The 19525-nt window shown below is 40.4% G+C and overlaps 2 protein-coding genes across 2 annotated transcripts in view; one reads left to right on the top strand and one right to left on the bottom strand.

Annotated features, from left to right (window-relative positions):
- The window catches only part of gabrr3a (gamma-aminobutyric acid type A receptor subunit rho3a), a 29613-nt gene extending 28928 nt beyond the window's left edge, over positions 1–685 (bottom strand). Inside the window, exon 1 of the mRNA XM_057821335.1 lies at positions 284–685. Coding sequence (XP_057677318.1) covers positions 284–426 — 143 coding nt within the window. The 5' untranslated portion in view covers positions 427–685. The remainder of the gene's footprint in view (positions 1–283) is intronic.
- An 18765-nt stretch (positions 686–19450) lies between these two features.
- The window catches only part of phldb2a (pleckstrin homology-like domain, family B, member 2a), a 32651-nt gene continuing 32576 nt past the window's right edge, over positions 19451–19525 (top strand). Inside the window, exon 1 of the mRNA XM_057821871.1 lies at positions 19451–19509. The gene's annotated coding sequence lies outside the window, so the exon portion shown is untranslated. The remainder of the gene's footprint in view (positions 19510–19525) is intronic.

The following is a 19525-nucleotide window of genomic DNA, read 5'->3' as shown; positions in this document are numbered from 1 at the left end:
TATTGCCTATCCCAAAATATGTGCGCGCCACACTAATACTACAATTGGATCAAAATAATGCCCGGTGGGACATTATTTGGATAGTAAGTCATATGAATGTAATAAAAAACATTACCAAAAAAAAAAAATCCTAATTCCTGAAATGAAACATGAACATTAATGCAACTTTTACACACACCAAAGCTCCATCCACAGCTACAAGACAACAAAATTTCAAGTTTCTAGATGCAACCCAAACAGCCCATCAAAAGGAGCAAAAGTACTCAACCCCACTTTGGCTCACCCGCCATGTTTTTGTTTGTTGGTGTCTCCCAGGTCGAGCTCCTTGTGTCTCCTCTTGTTGTGGAAGTGGCTGCTGTTTGGCTGCGTTACAGGCCACAAGCAAGCAAAACACATGAGTCGTAAGGCCAGGAGCACCACTTTCATGGTGATACTGGCGCTGGGAACACGAGAGCTTCCTCCCCCGCCTCAGTCCCCGGCCGCTACTGGCACGTCCATATCGCGGCGAGGCTCATTCTGCTGTGGCTTGCACATCGGTGCGCTGGCCAGCTATCTCATATCCTGCAAAGGCGGTGTACATGAGTCCAGACAGTCCCCCGGTGGAGTTGGGACCGTCCTCTCGCATCTCTTGACAAAACAATCTCGCGGCTGACCCCAAACAGTCTCCGCCCTCTTTCCTAAAACCAAATATCAATTTATTCCAATCATGACAAAGGAATACCATTAATTCCTCCTTAATCTTCTTATCTGTGGTTGGTGAAATCTTTCGGTAACCTACAAACTGGAGGCAGCAGAGGGCGGGGAGGGAGCGGGGATAATACAAGCGGCGGTTTCATCATCATTCTGAAGAGATAAAAATAAAAAGCCTGTAGCCTACTTTTACACACAGTGGGATTTTCCCTCCAGTTGCACTTTGTCAGGGTGGTCGGATAAAAATGATCCCGTGCAGAGGGGACAGATGTCAGCATATGTTTTGTCAACCTTTGTAAATGTTTCATTTGGACGGTCGACCCAGTGGCACCAGGGATATGAGCTGCTTTCACTTTGGGGAAACCAAAGTTGGCTTTGGAATAAATGGGCAGTGTTGCATACCTCAAACATAGGGATTTTGGCCGAAAAAGTCAGCCTTGCATCAGGGTGTAGAGATATTTATTCCCATATAGACAAGTTTCCTGAGCGAAACATGGGCGCCGCCATCTTGGAAAATTTCTGCTTCGAACTTCCGGTTTAGAAAAAACCTCGTGAGTTCCGGTTGAAGTTAGCAGTGTGTTGACGAAGTTAAAACTGCTAAATCAAACCAGAGGAACCCACGGAATCTCCAAAAATGGATTCAGCACAATGTAGATGAGACTCCGAGACGTTTTGTGTGTGAACGCTTATCACTTTGTTGATCATTCTTCGACAAAATTATAACAAGTCGTTTCATATGCAAGACTTTAGCTTTAGTACTTTTTGAGCACCGGACTGAAGGAATTCAGCCTCCCAGCAGGGCCAGCCCAGCCTATACGCAGATTATGCAGCTGCTTAGGGCCCCTGACTACTAGGGGGCCCCCAATCTGGCAATTGTTTAATTTATATTCTATTTTGTTTACTACAGTTTGCTTTATTTGACTTTTTTTAGTTTTGATACTTGATTACAAGCTTAAAAAAATAAAAGTTCTTCCTTAACTTCTTTTTTTCCTCTTTTAGAAAAACGTTTGGCGCTATCTACTGTAAGTACTGACAATCATTTGGGGTGAGAAGTTTGAAGTATGCAGTGCAACAAAATCTGATTAATATACAAAATATGGACGTATGGGTTGGATTGCATGTATGGGTTTCACAGTACACTGTGACGAAATGGTGGGCCAAAAATATGGGCCCCTTTGCATTATTTTGCTTAGGGCCCCCAAATGGCCTGGGCCGGCCCTGCCTCCCGGCCAAGTCACACGGAAACGGTGCTCCGCTGAGACCGCTCCGTGAGTCAACCGGGAGGATCCAAAATTCCGTGCGTTCCCCTCCTGTGTTAACCCTTTGTACTGACTCCATGTTCCAAAAGTTTGAAGAAGGCTCAACAATGGTCAAAAAACAAGGCAAAAACAGACGACGGAGGAGCAATGCTGGATCCAAAACAAGGCTACATAGACATGTTCCCGAGTAGCGACCGTTTGTTAGCTCAGTGTCCAGTCTTTTTGAAAGCTGCGGTGGAGTGGGCCGGGCCGAAGGTGTGGCTGGGTGTTAGGAGTGGGAATCTCTTGGTACCTCACGATACGATACGATTTGCGATACAAAGCTCACGATAACGATGATCTGACGATATGGCGATACAACAATTATCGATACATTGGCCAGGAAATCATTCTAGGATATTCTATAAACAACTAATAAACAGAAAAACAAGCTTCTGCTGTGAATTAGATAGAGTTTATCACTAGTAGATGTCCAATCCATTTGAACTGGGAAGGTGGTAAGGGATGGCAGTGAATGAAGGAATGTTCATTCTCGCTGCCATCCCTCGTCTATTGAACGTCCAGGCAATGAGGTAATTTTGGGCCATTTAAGGTCATTACCTGTTGATGTTCAGTTACCTCCTGTTGATTTTTGGGTATTTTATGGGTCACTTCCTGTTTATTTTGAGTTACAGAACAGGAACTGACCTGGGAATCACCCATATGAATAGGGAGTGACTCAAACTCAACAGGAAATGGCCTGTAAATGCCCTAAAATGAACCGCAAGTGACCTGTAAATTCCCTGAAAATTGGACAGAATGACTGTGAGTGCTGTGGTTTCGAATGAAGAAACGTTCCCAGTCTAAATGGATTGTGCGTCGTGCACCGTCAATGCACCGTCAATAGAGTTATCTGAGACATTATTATGGTGGAAGATTTTGGCAGCAACTTGTTGGTTCCTTTTTATTTATTTATTTTTTCCGACATTGACACCTGAAACGATATCTCGATTCTTTGCAGGAGCATATTGATAACCTTTTGGGATACAAAGTAACGCGATATATCACCATTTCGATATTTTGTCACACCCCTACTGGGTGTTGTCTTGGGATCATCCCTCTGTGGCCGGTTTTGGGCGGTTAGGTTCATGCGTCATCCTTCATGGCTGGGACTTGGTTGCCACAGCGACCGACACCGGTCTTGACGTCCCAAACGCCTGCTCTCAACTTGGTATCCTGGCTGGGCGAGATGCTACTTGTTTTAGGACAGAGTGCCCTGCTCTTTGTCCTGGAGTTGGTGTGTCACTCTTGCTCGTGGCGCACACGTTGGGCTTCTGTGATAAGATGCCGTTGTGTATCTATTCTGCTTCTTTTCATTAAACTGTGGTGTAAGTGCTATTTATTTTATATTAGGTGTGTTAGAATAGTACAAACAGTCCTAGAGTACATATGAGAAACGATACTATTCCCTGATTGATTGTATTAAGTGTGTTATAGTAATGCAAACAGTTATATGGTGTGTGCGAGAAAGGTAACTATTCCCATCAGGACACATGAAAATGCAGGCATAGGAAGAACATACCTTCCATAACACAGCGGCAACATGGCTATAAAAACACCCGGTCTTTTTGGTGGCACGAGGTTGGTTCCACAAATGCCTTCATGAACATGTTGTCCTCCCCTGTTGTGATGATGGCAGATGGATGCGGTATTTCCAGATTGTCTATTTTTAAGGGATTTTGATAAGTAATGTTACTCCAGGTCGACTATTGTTTTGGATGGAGAAATTCTGAAACGGAAGTTACTTGCAGACATGTGGAAGTAAAGCGAAAGTACCTCGGAAACTTGTCTATATTTTTTCATTTTGCTTGATATATTCATTTCTATAATGTTTGTCGTCTTTCTGACTTTATTTAGATAAGATAAGAGCGCAGCTTCTACTCTGAAGCAAAATCAAAGCACAGAATGCCCTAGTAAAATTCAACTTTCTTGGGAGTCACTTCATGGGTTAACATGCCTATTCGCATTGGGAATGACAAAGATTTTATACAGTCGTACTTCTACATCATCGTCATCACGGCTCTTGTGTTGGGGCTGGTTTCCCGTTCCATTGCGTAGAGCTGAACAGGTGAGCTAGGCCCCTCCAGTACTGGCGATCTTGAGCCAGCAGATTTGCATCCTTCAAGGTAACTCCATGTTGTTGGAGGTCGTCCGCGATGGTGTCAAGCCATCGAGTGTGGGGCTTTCCTCGTGGTCGTCTCCAGCCTGCAGCCTTTGGGTCAAACTTCAAGATGGCTCTTGCCGGGTGGTCAGGAGGAAGACCCCCCTCTGGGTCTTGGTCTTGTTGCGGCAAGGGGGGCTTGCTTATTCCAGTGACCTTGGAGAGCGATACTGTCAGGACCTCGCTCATGGTAGGGTCACCCTTGGCATGACGGTTTCCAGGTAGGTTCCAGATAAACAAGACCCCAGCGTGTCAGTAAGCTGTGAGGTGGCAGGCCGACCAACCGACTATTCTGCGGAGGGCTAACAACCCACCCATAACAACCCCCCTTTTGTTATGAAACTGGTACTTCTACATACAATGTTAATTCGAAAGGATTATATGTCGATGTGATGGTATGTCGAGGTACCCCTGTACTTTCAGACTTGTGGTACAGTGCAATATACACTCAGCTAGACATGTGCTGATGACCGGTTTCAAGGTATACCGTGGTATGAAAAAAAATCAAGGTTTCAAAACCGCAAAAAAATTCCATGGAGGCAATACCTCCAGTATGATTTCGCATTCATGAAAAATTACAGGTTAGTAAACACCGTCATGAACATTTCCCACTAGCTACGAGAGTTAACTCCAGCGTGTTTAGTGTGTCTAGCGGTGGTAAAATGTGGTGTTTTTTTTCTCTCTGGTAAATGTTTGTGTTGCGAAAGAGAGTGTGTGTATAATGTAAACTAGGGCTGTCAAACGATTAAAATTTTAATCCAGTTAATCACAGCTTAAAAATTAATTAATCGTAATTAATCGCAATTCAAACCATCTATTAAATATGCCATATTTTTCTGTAAATTATTGTTGGAATGGAAAGATAAGACGGATATATGCATTCAACATACTGTACATAAGTACTGTATTTGTTTATTATAACAATAAATCAACAAGATGTCATTAACATTAACATTCTGTTAAAGCGATCCATGGACAGAAAGACTTGTAGTTCTTAAAAGACAAATGTGAGTACAAGTTATAGAAATTTTATATTAAAGCCCCTCTTAATGTTTTCGTTTTATCAAAATTTGTCACATTTTCAATCAAAAAATGAACTAGTAGCTCGCCATTGTTAATGTCAATAATTACACCATGCTCAATCATTGTGCTCAAACCCATAAAATCCTTTGGGCCCAAGCGCCAGCAGAGGGCGCCAAACACCAAAAAACAAGTAACAAGCGGACATTACACTGCTGTCATTTTAATCTGTTTGAACGGGGCATGTGCGTTAATTGCGTCAAATATTTTAACGTGATTAATTTAAAAAATTAATTACCGCCCGTTAACGCGATAATTTTGACAGCCCTAGTTTTATTCCATAATAAAGAAGTTCTGTCATTTTTAACCTTACCATTTGTTTTCTGGATTGTTTTTTTAAAATAATAAGCAGTTAAAGAATGCTTCTATACCAGGGGTGGGCAAACTATTCCACAAAGGGCCGCAGTGGGTGCGGGTTTTTGTTGCAACCCATTAAGAGGACACATTTTCATCAATCTGCTGTTTTACAAGTGCAATCAGTCGATTGCAGTCAGGTGCTTCTCATTTCTGCTGAAACCTCATTGGTTATACTATCCGTGCTGGGTCAGTTGGAACAAAGACCAGGACCCGCTGCGGCCCTCGAGGACCGGTTTGCCCACCCCTGTTCTATACACTCACATTGGATGGAATTATGTGCAGTGTGAATATTAAACACGCACACATTTGAGCGCCAGAGGTGTTGCGTGATGGGGCATTCACACGGAGCTTGTTAAACATTCACCTGTCTAGTTAATTAGTGTTTCATTAGTGTTACTGAGGATGTAGACTGCATCGTGTTGATGTGACTCAATGCACACCAGCTTGGTTCTCACATACATTGAGATCACTTTAAATAGTCATGGCTGAGAAACAGGGATCCACATTGCTGTTGCTTATCTTCCTGGGCGAATTCTTCATGACACTCTCAAAAGGTAGTGTTCTTCACAATATACAGTAGCCTATAAACAATACTAATATGCAATGTACTTCCAGAGACCAGCGTCTCGTGCATCATCCACGACGACTGCCTCCTGCCCTGCATCTTCACACCGCCCGGCACTGTGGTGATCCACTGGTACAAGCAGCAAATACCTGTCCACAGCTACTACTATAACAAGGACCAATTTGGGCTGCAGAACAAACATTTCAGCGGGAGAACATCTCTTTTCAACGCTCACATCCCTCATGGGAATGCATCGCTTCTCCTCAGAAGGGTCAAAGTTCAGGACAGGGGCAGGTACAAGTGTTACACTAGCACACGGAAGGGGAGCCAGGAAATCTTTGTCAACTTGGAAGTCAAGGGTCAGTAATGCTTTGCGTTGGTTCACACTGAATAACAGGTTTACATCACAGCTCTATTTGGTCAATTGAAATATTATCTGAAGGTTAAATTTGATATAGGCAGACACACTATTATTGATTCAATTCTACATTGTAAAAATCGTTAAATCTGGGACTGTTTGCTCGACACAAATCTATTACTTTACTGCTACTGTAATAGTATTCCATTTTATTCAGTAAAATGGGAAAACGCAGTTTAATTGAACCTTCTGCCATCTAGTGGAAGAGTGTGCAATTGTTTTGTCAAAACAATTTGCAACAAGGAAAACTGTCTTCAAAAGGGCCCACTATGTCTCCTTTTAAAAATTTAATCAGAGGTGGGTAAAGTAGCCAAAAATTGTACTCAAGTAAGAGTAACGTTACTTATATATAATATTACTCAAGTAAAAGTAGTCATCCCAAAAATTTACTCAAGTACAAGTAAAAAAAAGTATTTAGTGAAAAGAATACGCAAGTAATGAGTAACATTGTGAGTCGCTGCTTACGATGTTTGATTACTATTATTTTTTTTTAACAATGTTTTTTTTTTCTCAGCACAAAGTTAGCTATATGAACTGATATATTACTTTCCAAAAGAAAAAGTAGTAATAGTAGTAGTCCCCAATTTACAAACGACTTCCATTCTTGCCTGGATTGGAATTAATCCCTTAAAATACCTTAAAGCCCCCTCTAAATATATATCTATATATCTATATATATATATATATATATATATATTTTTTTTTTTTTTAACTATCCAAAAACATTTATAATACGTCACTGTGTTATGGCCCGCGAACGCGGCAAACAAGATAGGACCTAAGATCAGACAACCGAGGGGAAGCGTTCAAGAATTTATTCAACACAAACAAAACAAAACCCACAATCGCGGAATAAAGTGAACAACAAAAGGGGTCCGTGACAATAAATCGCAGGGATTAATAATGCGGTGGCCAAAGAGCCTAAAAAGACAACAAGAATATACTCAATACCTGCACAAGGTAGAGGATCACAAAACAAAGGCGGCTGACAAACAAGATGGCAAATACAAAACGACTAGAAAGTAGTATGTGTCGAACGGCGACCAGCAAGCTAATATCTCTGCGCCGTTGTTTTGGATCGCCATCTTTTATATACCAATGTTGATTAGTTGGAATTAGCTGCAGGTAACATGTCGGAACGCCCCGACAACTGGCTCTGTAACAAAAATAAAATCCAACCAGCAGCGCAATGTGGCACATTGTATTGTCCTCGCCAAAATGTTGGAGCTAAGTCCTAGCTAGACAGTAAGCTAAGCTCCGAAATGATGATGTCAGACGTCCGTGTGGTTTGCTGACTTTATCAAGCAGCTAATGACATCAACACTTGCAGAATGAAACTAAAATAAACTAAATTAAATCAGTCTCATCGTAAATAACAGCAATTCAAATTTGTGTTTACAAGTAACTCATGATACAGCAATAACAAACAATTAGCATGTATCAGTTAGCGTCCGTTCATCATCAAAAACAATCACATAAACTCGCCCTAACTATTCAACCACAATTGAAAACGCATAATAAATAGTGCAAAAGGAGTTATATATAGCTGTCACCTCTGGATGTTTCACAGGCAACAAATGTGCGCGCAGGCTGTCATTTCTGTCACTCGACTGCTCTGTGTGCGGGGTGGGCGGCGCGTTTTTACATGCACTCGCTTTCTGTTCTGCGCTTCCTGCACCAATATAAAAACATGCATCACAAACAAAAGTCAACATTAAAAAAAAAAACCCCAAAAAAAACGACGAGACTCAGGCATCATAAAGTCGAAATCTCATAAATCTGGTCCGTCGTAACCCGGGGACTACCTGTATAACCTACTACATAACTAGATTAAGTCAAAGAAATACCAAAAAAAAAGTAATTGAATTCCGTTGAGAGAAAAAAAAATAAAGTACACAAATTCGTCATTCGTCCAAAGAGCATGAGTGCCCTCTAGTGGAGAAAACATATTTCTTTATGAAACTAAAAGGATAATATCGCTGGCTTTACGTGGTCAATTGCCACCAAATAAAAACTGGGAGAGAGGTTAAAATCCGCGCTTTTGACTCATGTTGACGGCAGCGCTCTATGTCAAATGCTTAATTTTTTTTAAGGTGCTTTAAAGACTTCATGTGATTGAACAGGTTGGCGTGATCATAGAACGGCAAGCTTAAGTCTGTCATTCGATTAGTGGTGAAACTGATAGCCTCACTGTTGGCGTCTCTGGCAAAAAAAAAAAGAGTAAAATCTAATATGGAGAATCATAGACTCCACCATCTGTTGACAATACAGCTCCCACAGACATTGTGCCATACCTTTCCGTAGGGGGCCGACCTTTGCAGAGTTGGCTTTCACTGTGATAAACTTAAACACACACTGTGTTCTAACGCCGGATTTAGGTGGAAATTGGACAAAGGTTTTACAAGCAGGCAGGAGTGTCTCAAGAGTGATTTGGTTGAGGATTCAAAGTCATTTTTATATTAAATAGCACCATGCATGCACTTTGAAACGTGAAAAAATATCAATGGATAAAATTTGTGTAACTTTGGCTTGAAATATTTACGTGAAATGAATGATAACTGCCCGTTTTTTGCTTTTAACCAAGAATCTAGAACATTTTACGTTCATAACAACACAAATTCAGCGGTTTAAGCATTTATTTACAAATATTTTCAACTTAAAAAGCTCTTTGTTTTGTGGCAGCTGTCATTTTGTATTTTGTATCTGGCCTACACATGAAATTTAGGTTGCTATTTCTGGCAAAAACTTATATGATGTGTTCAATATTGCAATTGATCCTGAAAATATCGGTGATTATCTTTACATTTGGTGATTTTTGTGCATTTAGCGTAAAATCTGAGCATTTTATAGACGTATTGAGTTTGTTTTTGTTCCTTTTGTTGTTTTGTTATTCTTAAACAATAAGTAAAAAAATAATTAATCAGGATTTTACAATGGAACGACTTTGAATTTTTTGATGGCGCTAGTGGCTTTGGTTTTGAAAATATTTGAATTTTAAGTGTTGTAAAATAGGCCCCCTACGGACCAGCCCCGAGCCCCTCGTCCCTTCAATTGATAATGAAGTCTATGGGAGAATAAAGGGAAAACTTGTGTACTAGTGTAACCCAATTTAGCAGAGTAAGAGTAGCGTTTCTTCTTCACAAATCTACTCAAGTAAAAGCAAAAAGTATGGCATGGTAAAACAACTTTTAGAAGTACATTTTTCTCTAAAAGTTACTCAAGTAAATGTAACGGTGTAAATGTAACGCGTTACTCCCTACCTCTGAATTTAACGCAGCTGTTTTGAAAAAAAAAAAAGTTATTACTGCATTGTGCTTAATCCACAATGTACTAGCCCTCGTTAAATTGGGAAAATAGCTCTCTCTGCTGGAGATTTGCTTTACTACTTCAGTTTTTTCTTTAAAATTATAATAATATTTATAATATAAAATAAGTGTTTAATGGGGTTTAAATCAGGGCTTCTTTTAACAACCTTGTTTTGTTACTGGTATAAAAACGGAACTTTGACTGTCTTGTGATATAAATCATAATTTCTTGGTGAAACGCATAGATTTCTTTGGGAGGGATTGATAAATATCATCCTATCAATTGTGCATTTTATTATCTTCTCTTAAAGCTCTGATCCAGTCAGTCGTCATGGAGTTGAGAGACGAGATGGCCACATGCTCCTCCAACAACATCTATCCCGTCCCTCAGGTGACGTGGGCTACAGACCCCCCCTCCTCGGAGGAAGCTCTTGAAAACGTCACCACTAAAACCACAGAGCACAAGGGACTTTACAACGTGCAAAGCACACTTAGGATTCAGGGCAACATCTCAGATTACACCTACTTCTGTTCATTTGCATCAGCAGATAAGACCCAAGTGTGGACTGCCTCTCGAAAAAATCAAGGTACTCTTGTAACAATAAGGATACTTTCTGAATGGACATTAAATTCAAAGAAATGTCTTTTAGTTATGGTACAGGAGGAAGGGCATGCGTTGTGCATCCCATGCGTTGTCCCGCACAGTCTTCAAAACTTCTCTCTCATCTGGAGTTTTACTTCGTCCGATGAGGCCACAGTGATTCTGCGCTACGACAGCCGACACGGACACACCTTCAACTCGTGGGAGGGCCGAGCAGAACTGGACCAGGAGCAGCTCCTGCTGGGAAATGGATCCCTTCTGCTCAGCAAGGCCGACAGCGAGGAGCACTCGGGAACTTACACGTGCACCTTCACGGGCCTGCAGGGCAGGCTCATTGTTAGGACCAAAGTCAATGTGACTGTTGCTGCAATTAGTGGGTATTATGCTGAGTGTTTTGGAATGAGGCCGCTAAGAAAAACAAACTATGAAAAATAATTGTTGCTCAACAGGTTTGGATGAGGAGGGTGAGCCCAGGTCACGATGGAGCACGGCGGCATCTGCGGCGGTTTTCTTGTTCACCGTCATTTTGGCCCTTTCACAGTGTCTAAAGAATAGAGGTATGTGTGCATTTTATATACAGTGGTACTTCTACTTACGAAATCATTTGGTTCTGGAAGTAGTTTCGTAAACTGATCATTCCGTAAGTTTTCTATGTAAATGCACTAATCCATTCCAACATAAATCATTTATAAACCATAAAAAAGCATCAAAATATGTAACAAATACATGTTACAGTTAGATTATTGCACAATAAACATGAAATGAGAGTTGTGCAATATGTAAAAAAAAAAAAAAGTTAATGCACTTATGTATAGCTGTCGGACCACCTCGTGGCGAATGAAGAGGACGCTGGGATATACTGTACACAGTAGAGATCCCTCTTAGCCAATTGGATGCCAGGAAGATGCTAGGCAATAGCCAATGTCAGAGCAGCTTTACAGTGGGGCAAATAAGTATTTAGTCAAGCATTAATTGTGCAAGTTCTCCCACTTGAAAATATTAGAGAGGCCTGTAATTGTCAACATGGGTAAACCTCAACCATGAGAGACAGAATGTGGAAAAAAAAAAACAGAAAATCACATTGTTTGATTTTTAAAGAATTTATTTGCAAATCATGGTGGAAAAAAAGTATTTGGTCAATACCAAAAGTTCATCTCAATACTTTGTTATGTACCCTTTGTTGGCAATAACGGAGGCCAAACGTTTTCTGTAACTCTTCACAAGCTTTTCACACACTGTTGCTGGTATTTTGGCCCATTCCTCCATGCAGATCTCCTCTAGAGCAGTGATGATTTGGGGCTGTTGTTGGGCAACACGGACTTTCAACTCCCTCCACAGATTTTCTATGGGGTTGAGATCTGGAGACTGGCTAGGTCACTCCAGGACCTTGAAATGCTTCTTATGAAGCCACTCCTTTGTTGCCCTGGCTGTGTGTTTGGGATCATCGTCATGCTGAAAGACCCAGCCACGTCTCATCTTCAATGCCCTTGCTGATGGAAGGAGATTTTCACTCAAAATCTCTCGATACATGGCCCCATTCATTCTTTCCTTTACACAGGTCAGTCATCCTGGTCTCTTTGCAGAAAAACAGCCCCAAAGCATGATGTTTCCACCCCCACGCTTCACAGTGGGTATGGTGTTCTTTGGATGCAATTCAGTATTCTTTCTCCTCCAAACACGAGAACCTGTGTTTCCGCCAAAAAGGTCTATTTTGGTTTCATCTGACCATAACACATTCTCCCAGTCCTCTTCTGGATCATCCAAATGCTCTCTAGCAAAACGCAAACGGGCCTGGATGTGTACTGGCTTCAGCAGGGGAACATGTCTGGCAGTGCAGAATTTGAGTCCCTGGCGGCGCATGGTGTTACTGATAGTAGCCTTTGTTACTGTGGTCCCAGCTCTCTGTAGGTCATTCACTAGGTCCCCCCGTGTGGTTCTGGGATTTTTGCTCACTGTTCTTGTTATCATTTTGACGCCACGGGGTGAGATCTTGCATGAAGCCCCAGATCGAGGGAGATTATCAGTGGTAAATGGTAAATGGTGTTATACTTATATAGCGCTTTTCCACCTTTCGAGGCGCTCAAAGCGCTTTACACTATCTCACTATTCACCTACTGGTGACGCAGCACCAGTCTTGTGTGTCTTCCATTTTCTAATAATTGCTCCCACAGTTGATTTCTTTTCAGCAAGCGTTTTACCTATTGCAGATTCAGTCTTCCCAGCCTGGTGCAGGTCTACAATTTTGTCTCTGGTGTCCTTCGACAGCTCTTTGGTCTTGGCCGTAGTGGAGTTTGGAGTGTGACTGACCGAGATTGTGGACAGGTGTCCTTTATACCGATAATTAGATAAAACAGGTGCCATTAATACAAGTAAAGAGTGGAGCCTCGTTAGACCTCGTTAGAAGAAGTTAGACCTTTTTTGACAGCCAGAAATCTTGCTTGTTTGTAGGTGACCAAATACTTATTTTCCACTGTAATTTGGAAATAAATTCTTTAAAAATCAAACAATGTGATTTTTTGTTTTTGTTTTCACATTCTGTCTCTCATGGTTGAGGTTTACCCATGTTGACAATTACAGGCCTCTCTAATCTTTTCAAATAGGAGAACTTGCACTATTGGTGGTTGACTAAATACTTATTTGCCTCCCTTCTCAATTCTGAGAACTGCGAGTAGCAACCCATAAAAACCTCAATAAACTGTTCCTACAAAGTTGGAAACATGAACTAAGATTCAAGGAAGACTTGTCCGATATTATCGGGTAGCAAATAATATCTGCCAATAAAAGCATTTTCAAATGATATCGGACAATATCGAAGTCGGATTTTCATGATCGGTTTTGGGCAAATCCGATGTTGCCTTCAAAGTGAATGTAGAAGGCTTCTGCCTTTGTACATGGCCTGGTCGCAGCTTAGCACAGCAGTTATGCTTATTGACCATTAGATGTCTCCAAATTAAGATGCTTGGGATTCGTTATGTGAGCATTATAATTATTAAAGCATCCAATGTGGCATCACAATACAGTTAGCCATAATATGTTAAGTCCACGACCTTATATGTCGTTATCGTTATCTTGGATTTTTTTAGTTGGAACATTTCGGGATATCGGTATCGGTTAAAAAGTCATTTTTAGACAACTCTTAATTCACAGCTCTAATTTTGCAGGTCCTCTAAATCTAGATAATCTTAAATTAGTCAAGTGAAAGAGCATTTTAGACCAGGTTTAGGTCATTTTGGAGGTATATATACATAATAGATTATACATGCATGTGTAAAATATGTCTATACAACTAAAATGTTCTGTAATTCATGCCCATTTATAAATATTCCATTCAAAACTTCTTTCTGTTTCCTGCCTTATATTTCCCCAACAGGAATACAGTCAACATCACACAGACACAATGGAGTAGGACTCATTGAATTGGGGCTGCAAAAAAATCCAAACATCACCGCTTTCCATATTGTCAATGCTGTTGATGTCAATATATTGCAAGTGCAACCCATCGTGGATGGCTTCTCTAGCAGAAAAGCAGCAAAAGACCTCAGAGCTGACGATTCGACGGACGATGAGCCGGAAGACCACCCAGAACAAACAAGAGACGGAGAAAATGATGGTCTTCAGTCCAGCAATCAAGACCTGGTCAAGTTTGTCGACACTGAGCCTGACAATTTTGCACTAGAATGTATAAAGCCTTAAACAATACACTTATACTGTTCTTGAACAACATACAGTCATGTGAAAAGATTAAGACACCCCTTTAAATATTCAGTTCTTGATTAAGAAATGTTCACATACACTGCTGGCCAAAATTATTGGCACCCCTGCAATTCCGTCAGATAATGCTCAATTTCTGCCAGAAAATGATTGCAATTACAAATGCTTTGTTAGTAATATCTTCATTTAATTTGCTTGTAATGAAAAACCACAAAAGAGAATGAAAAAAAAAAAAAAAAAAATTTTAAATCATTATCATTTTACACAAAACTCCAAAAATGGGCAGGACAAAAGTATTGGCACCCTTTGAAAAATTATGTGATGCTTCTCTAATTTGTGTAATAAACAGCACCTGTTACTTACCTGTGACACAGGTGGTGGCAGTAACTAAATCACACTTGCAGCCAGTTAAAATGGATTCAAGTTCACTCAACCTCTGTCCTATGTCCTTGTGTGTAACACAATGAGCATGGAGAAAAGAAAGAAGACCAAAGAACTGTTTGAGGACTTTAGAAGCAAAATCGTAAGGAAGCATGGGCAATCTCAAGGCTACAAATACATCTTCAAAGACCTGAATGTTCCTGTGTCCACCGTGCGCAGTGTCATCAATAAAGTGTAAAGCCCATGGCACTGTGGCTAAACTCCCTAGATGTGGGCGGAAAAGAAAAACTGACGAGAGACTTCAACGAAAGATTGTGCGGATGGTGGATAAAGAACCTCGACTAACATCCAAACAAGTTCAAGCTGTCCTGCAGTCCGAGGGTACAACAGTGTCAACCCATACTATCTTTCAGCGTCTGAATGAAAAGGGACTCTATGGTAGGATACCCAGGAAGACCCCACTTCTCATTTAAAGACATGAAAAAAAGCAGGCTGGAGTTTGGCAAAACTTAGCTGAGAAAGCCAAAAATGTTTTGGAAGAATGTTCTCTGGTCAGATGAGACAAAAGTAGAGCTTTTTGGGAAAAGACAGCAACATAGAGTTTACAGGGGAAAAAAACGAGGCCTTCAAAGAAAAGAACACGGTCCCCACAGTTAAAATTGGCAGAGGTTCCCTGATGTTTTGGGGTTGCTTTGCTGCCTCTGGCACTGGACTGCTTGACCGTGTGCATGGCATAATGAAGTCTGATGACTAACAACAAATTTTGCAGCATAATGTAGGGCCCAGTGTGAGAAAGCTGGGTCATCCTCAGAGGTCTTCCAGCAGGACAATGACCCAAAACACACTTCAAAAAGAACTAGAAAAGGGTTTGAGAGAATGCACTGGAGACTTCTAAAGTGGCCAGCAATGAGTCCAGACCTGAATCCCATGGAACACCTGTGGAGAGATCTGAAAATGGCAGTTTGGAGAAGGCAACCTTCAAATCGCATAGATCTGTAGCATTTGTCCAAAGAAGAATGGTCTAAAATTCCAGCAGAGCATTGTAAGAAACTCACTGATGAATACCGGAAGCGGTTTTTCGCAGTTATTTTGTCGAAAGGTTGTGGTACCAAGTATTATGCTGAGGGTGCCAATACTTTTGTCCGGCTAATTTTTGGAGTTTTGTGAGATATGATAATGATTTTTTTTCTTTGCAAGCAACATAAATGAAGATATTACTACCAAATCATTTGTAATTGCAATCATTTTCTGGGAGAAATTGAGCATTATCTGACAGAATTGCAGGCGTGCCAATACATTTGGCCAGCGGTGTATTTATAAAGAACCGAATATTTCATGGGGTGTCCTAATTTTTTCACATGATTGTAGACTCACGCAATGATCCTTGCCTCACAAACATACATGCCACACAGCATTGTACATGTTTAATTCAAATTTGTGTGGCTATTTCCATCCTTCTCCACTAGATTCACTTTCTTTGTTGGCATCTTACCACAATTTTAATTGACTCCACATATGGTTAGACTTAAATCTTTCCCCAAGACTGTCTGGAGGTGTAACATTCCCGTGATTGGTGGAAAACACATCTGTGTACGCAGGCAAGATGGATATTTGAAAGGGAGTGTTGTTTTATTGCCATAGAATTGTAATAATAACAACAAAACAATAAATGGGAACAATGTGTGCATGTTTTTCATTTGAAATGGAGCTTTAGTATGAATTCATACATATTGAAGAGGACATTTGAGACAAAGGGGCTGAATGACATTATTTAAACATGCCACATGTTTTTGTTTTTTTTTTTTCTGGAAAAAACATGTCAGGAACATAGGCGGAGTTTGACTTTTGGGCAGGGGGGGCACAACATGTTGATGACCCCAAAACGCAGTGTCAGCAATAAAATCAACTTACAAGAATATTGATAATAATAAGTTGAAAATGAACATTTTTTGTTTTCTATCTTTTTTGAGGGGAATTCTAAATCAGGCTGCTTAGGACGGCTATACTTTTTGCCAAGATCGTCATCCATTGAATATGGTACGCTCGCCGGTGTCGTGCCAATGTAGTTACCCCAGTCAAAAATTGTATCCCCTGGGCAGAGCCATGAGGACGTAGATTTGTGTCTTGATTATTCAATCAAAAAAAAAAAAAAAGTGTTTTTGCAGGAAAAATACATTTGAAACTCAGTCAATTTTTGTGGGTTGAAGCAACTTTTTTGATTGAAGTAATTTTGTTTTGCATTTGGGCCACATTTTGGCAAAGACATTTGTGTCTTTATTATTCAATCAAAATATAGTTTATTTAAACAAAAAAAATCACCAGTCAAAAGAAAAATCACCAGTCAAAAAAAGAAAAATTTCAATCATGGAAAAAAATGTTTTTGAATGCGAAAAAATATTTGAGAATCAAATATTTGCATTTAAACACTTAATTTTTCATTTAAAAAGTTTTCTTTGATTTTAGCATTTTTGTGTGGCATTTGTGTCTAAATCATTCAATCACCCAAAAGTATTTTCAAACAAAGAAAAAAAATCCTTTGAAAAATCAAATTGCCCTCCCCTATTTTTTTTTAAATGATATGCAAAGCAAATGACCGTCTAAGGTACTCGTCATATTATCTGTTCGAAAAATAATTTTGACCCATGATAAAGATATCTTTTTTTTCATTACATTTCATTTATTTTTGGGTGTTTTAATGCTTTAAAACTTTTATATACTAGTCCTTCTCAAAAAAATAGCATATTGTGATTAAGTTCATTATTTTCTGTAATGTAATGATAAACATTAGACTTTCATATATTTTAGATTCATTACACTCAACTAAAGAAAAACCAAAAATCTAAAAATAAATTAGCATATCATGAAAAGGTACTCTAAAGAAGCTACTAACCTAATCATCTGAATCAACGAATTAACTCAAAACCCCTGCGAAAGATTCCTGAGGCTTTTAAAAACTCCCAGCTGGGTTCATTACTCAAAACCGCAATCATGGGCAAGACTGCAGACCTGACTGCTGTCCAGAAGGCCATCAATGACACCCTCAAGCAAGAGGCTAAGACATAGAAAGAAATTTCTGAGCGAATAGGCTGTTCCCAGAGTGCTGTATCAAGGCACCTCAGTGGGAAGTCGGTGGGAAGGAAAAAGTGTGGTAGGAAATGCTGCACAACCAGAAGAGGTGACCGCACCCTGAGAAATATTGTATAGAAGGGCCAATTCCAGACCTTGGGGAAGAACCCTGGAAATGGGCTGCAGGTGCCCCATTCCTCAGGTCAAGCCACTTTTGAACCTGAAACAGCGGCAGAAGCGCTCCCCCTGGGCTACAGAGAAGCAGCACTGGACTGTTGCTCAGTGGTCCAAAGTACATTTTTCAGATGAAAGCAAATTTTGCATGTCATTCGGAAATCAAGGTGCCACAGTTTGGAGGAAGACTGGGGAGAAAGAAATGCTAAAATGCCTGAAGTCCAGTGTCAGGTACCCACAGTCAGTAATGGTCTGGGGTGCCATGTCAGCTGCTGGTGTTGGTCTACTGTGTTTTATCAAGGGCAGGGCCAATGCAGCTAGCTATCAGGAGATTTTGGAGCACGTCATGCTTCCATCTGCAGAAAAGCTTCATCGAGATGAAGATTTCATTTTTCAGCATGACCTGCCATCTACTCACAGTGCCAAAACCACTGGTAAATGGTTTACTGACCATGGCATTACTGTGCTCAATATGCCTGCCAACTCTCCTGACCTGAACCCCATAGAGAATCTGTGGGATATTGTGAAGAGGAAGTTGAGAGACACCAGACCCAACACTGTGGATGAGCTTACGGCCGGTATCGAAGCATCCTGGGCCTCCATTCCATAACACCTCAGCAGTGCCACAGGCTGATTGCCTCCATGCCATTCTGTATTGAAGCAGTCATTTCTGCAAAAGGATTCTCGACCAAGTATTGAGTGCGTAGCTGATATAATTAATTGAAGGTTGACTTTTTTTGTATTAAAAAACACTTTTTTGTATTGGTCGGATGAAATATGCTAATTTTGCGAGAGTTTTGGTTTTTCTTGTCTTAATCGCCAAAATCATCAATACTAAAACAATAAAATGCTTGAACTACTTCAGTTGTGTGTAATGAATCTAAAATATATGAAAATCACATGTTTATCAATTCATTAAAGAAAATAATGAACTTTATCACAATATGCTAGTTTTTTTGAGAAGCACTAGTATATAGAAAAATCAATTACATGCAATGACACTTGTGGGCCACCGGGGGGGCTTCTGCCCCCTCCCTTAAACTCCACTTATTGTCGGGAAGTGTCTGGTGAAAATAGCATCAAGCCCTAGTTATGGGGTCAGTGACCTTGCCTTGGCTAGGAGGGCCTTGAAACCTTCACAACACGCAGTTGATTACTTGTGAATTCTGAAAATTTGGTTTAAATAAAGCCAATACCTGTAAAAATAGAATTAAAAAATTAATTATAGGGATCGTAATATAAAACAAAATCAATTTCTATTGTGCAAGTTCATATCCTGCCCACGGTGTCCACCACATGCGTCGCCAGCAAGTCACAAATACATCAGCGTATGTCAAGTTACGGCAAAGATTCAAGGTCCGCGTCTGGAAGCAATCATCTTGTCCAGGCTTTTCAAAGCCCCCCTCCCCATGATGTCATCGAAGCTGTAGTTCCGGGAGAATTGGGGGATTTTTCTCATGTAAGTTTTTCTCAAACTGCCTCTTTTTCCTTTGCAGTTTTTGTATTTTATCAACTATAGCTATTTGTAATATTTGTAAACAGATACAATTGCATTCTAAGTTTTTGCTCTCCATTTATTTAGCTGGATGGGGAGTGAAGTTTTCGCGAGGCAGCCAAGACAGCCCCTGCCTCCACACACCATGGGAAAAACAACAATCCAGCATATTTTGCGTAGTCTGGCTTGGTCTCGTTTTACAAAGCAGTGAGAATTTTCCCCT

Source organism: Corythoichthys intestinalis, chromosome 18, assembly GCF_030265065.1.
Source record: "Corythoichthys intestinalis isolate RoL2023-P3 chromosome 18, ASM3026506v1, whole genome shotgun sequence".
NCBI classification, from domain to species: domain Eukaryota; kingdom Metazoa; phylum Chordata; class Actinopteri; order Syngnathiformes; family Syngnathidae; genus Corythoichthys; species Corythoichthys intestinalis.
The sequence above is the reverse complement of the archived record's forward strand: the minus strand, read 5'-3'. Positions and strand labels throughout refer to the sequence as shown.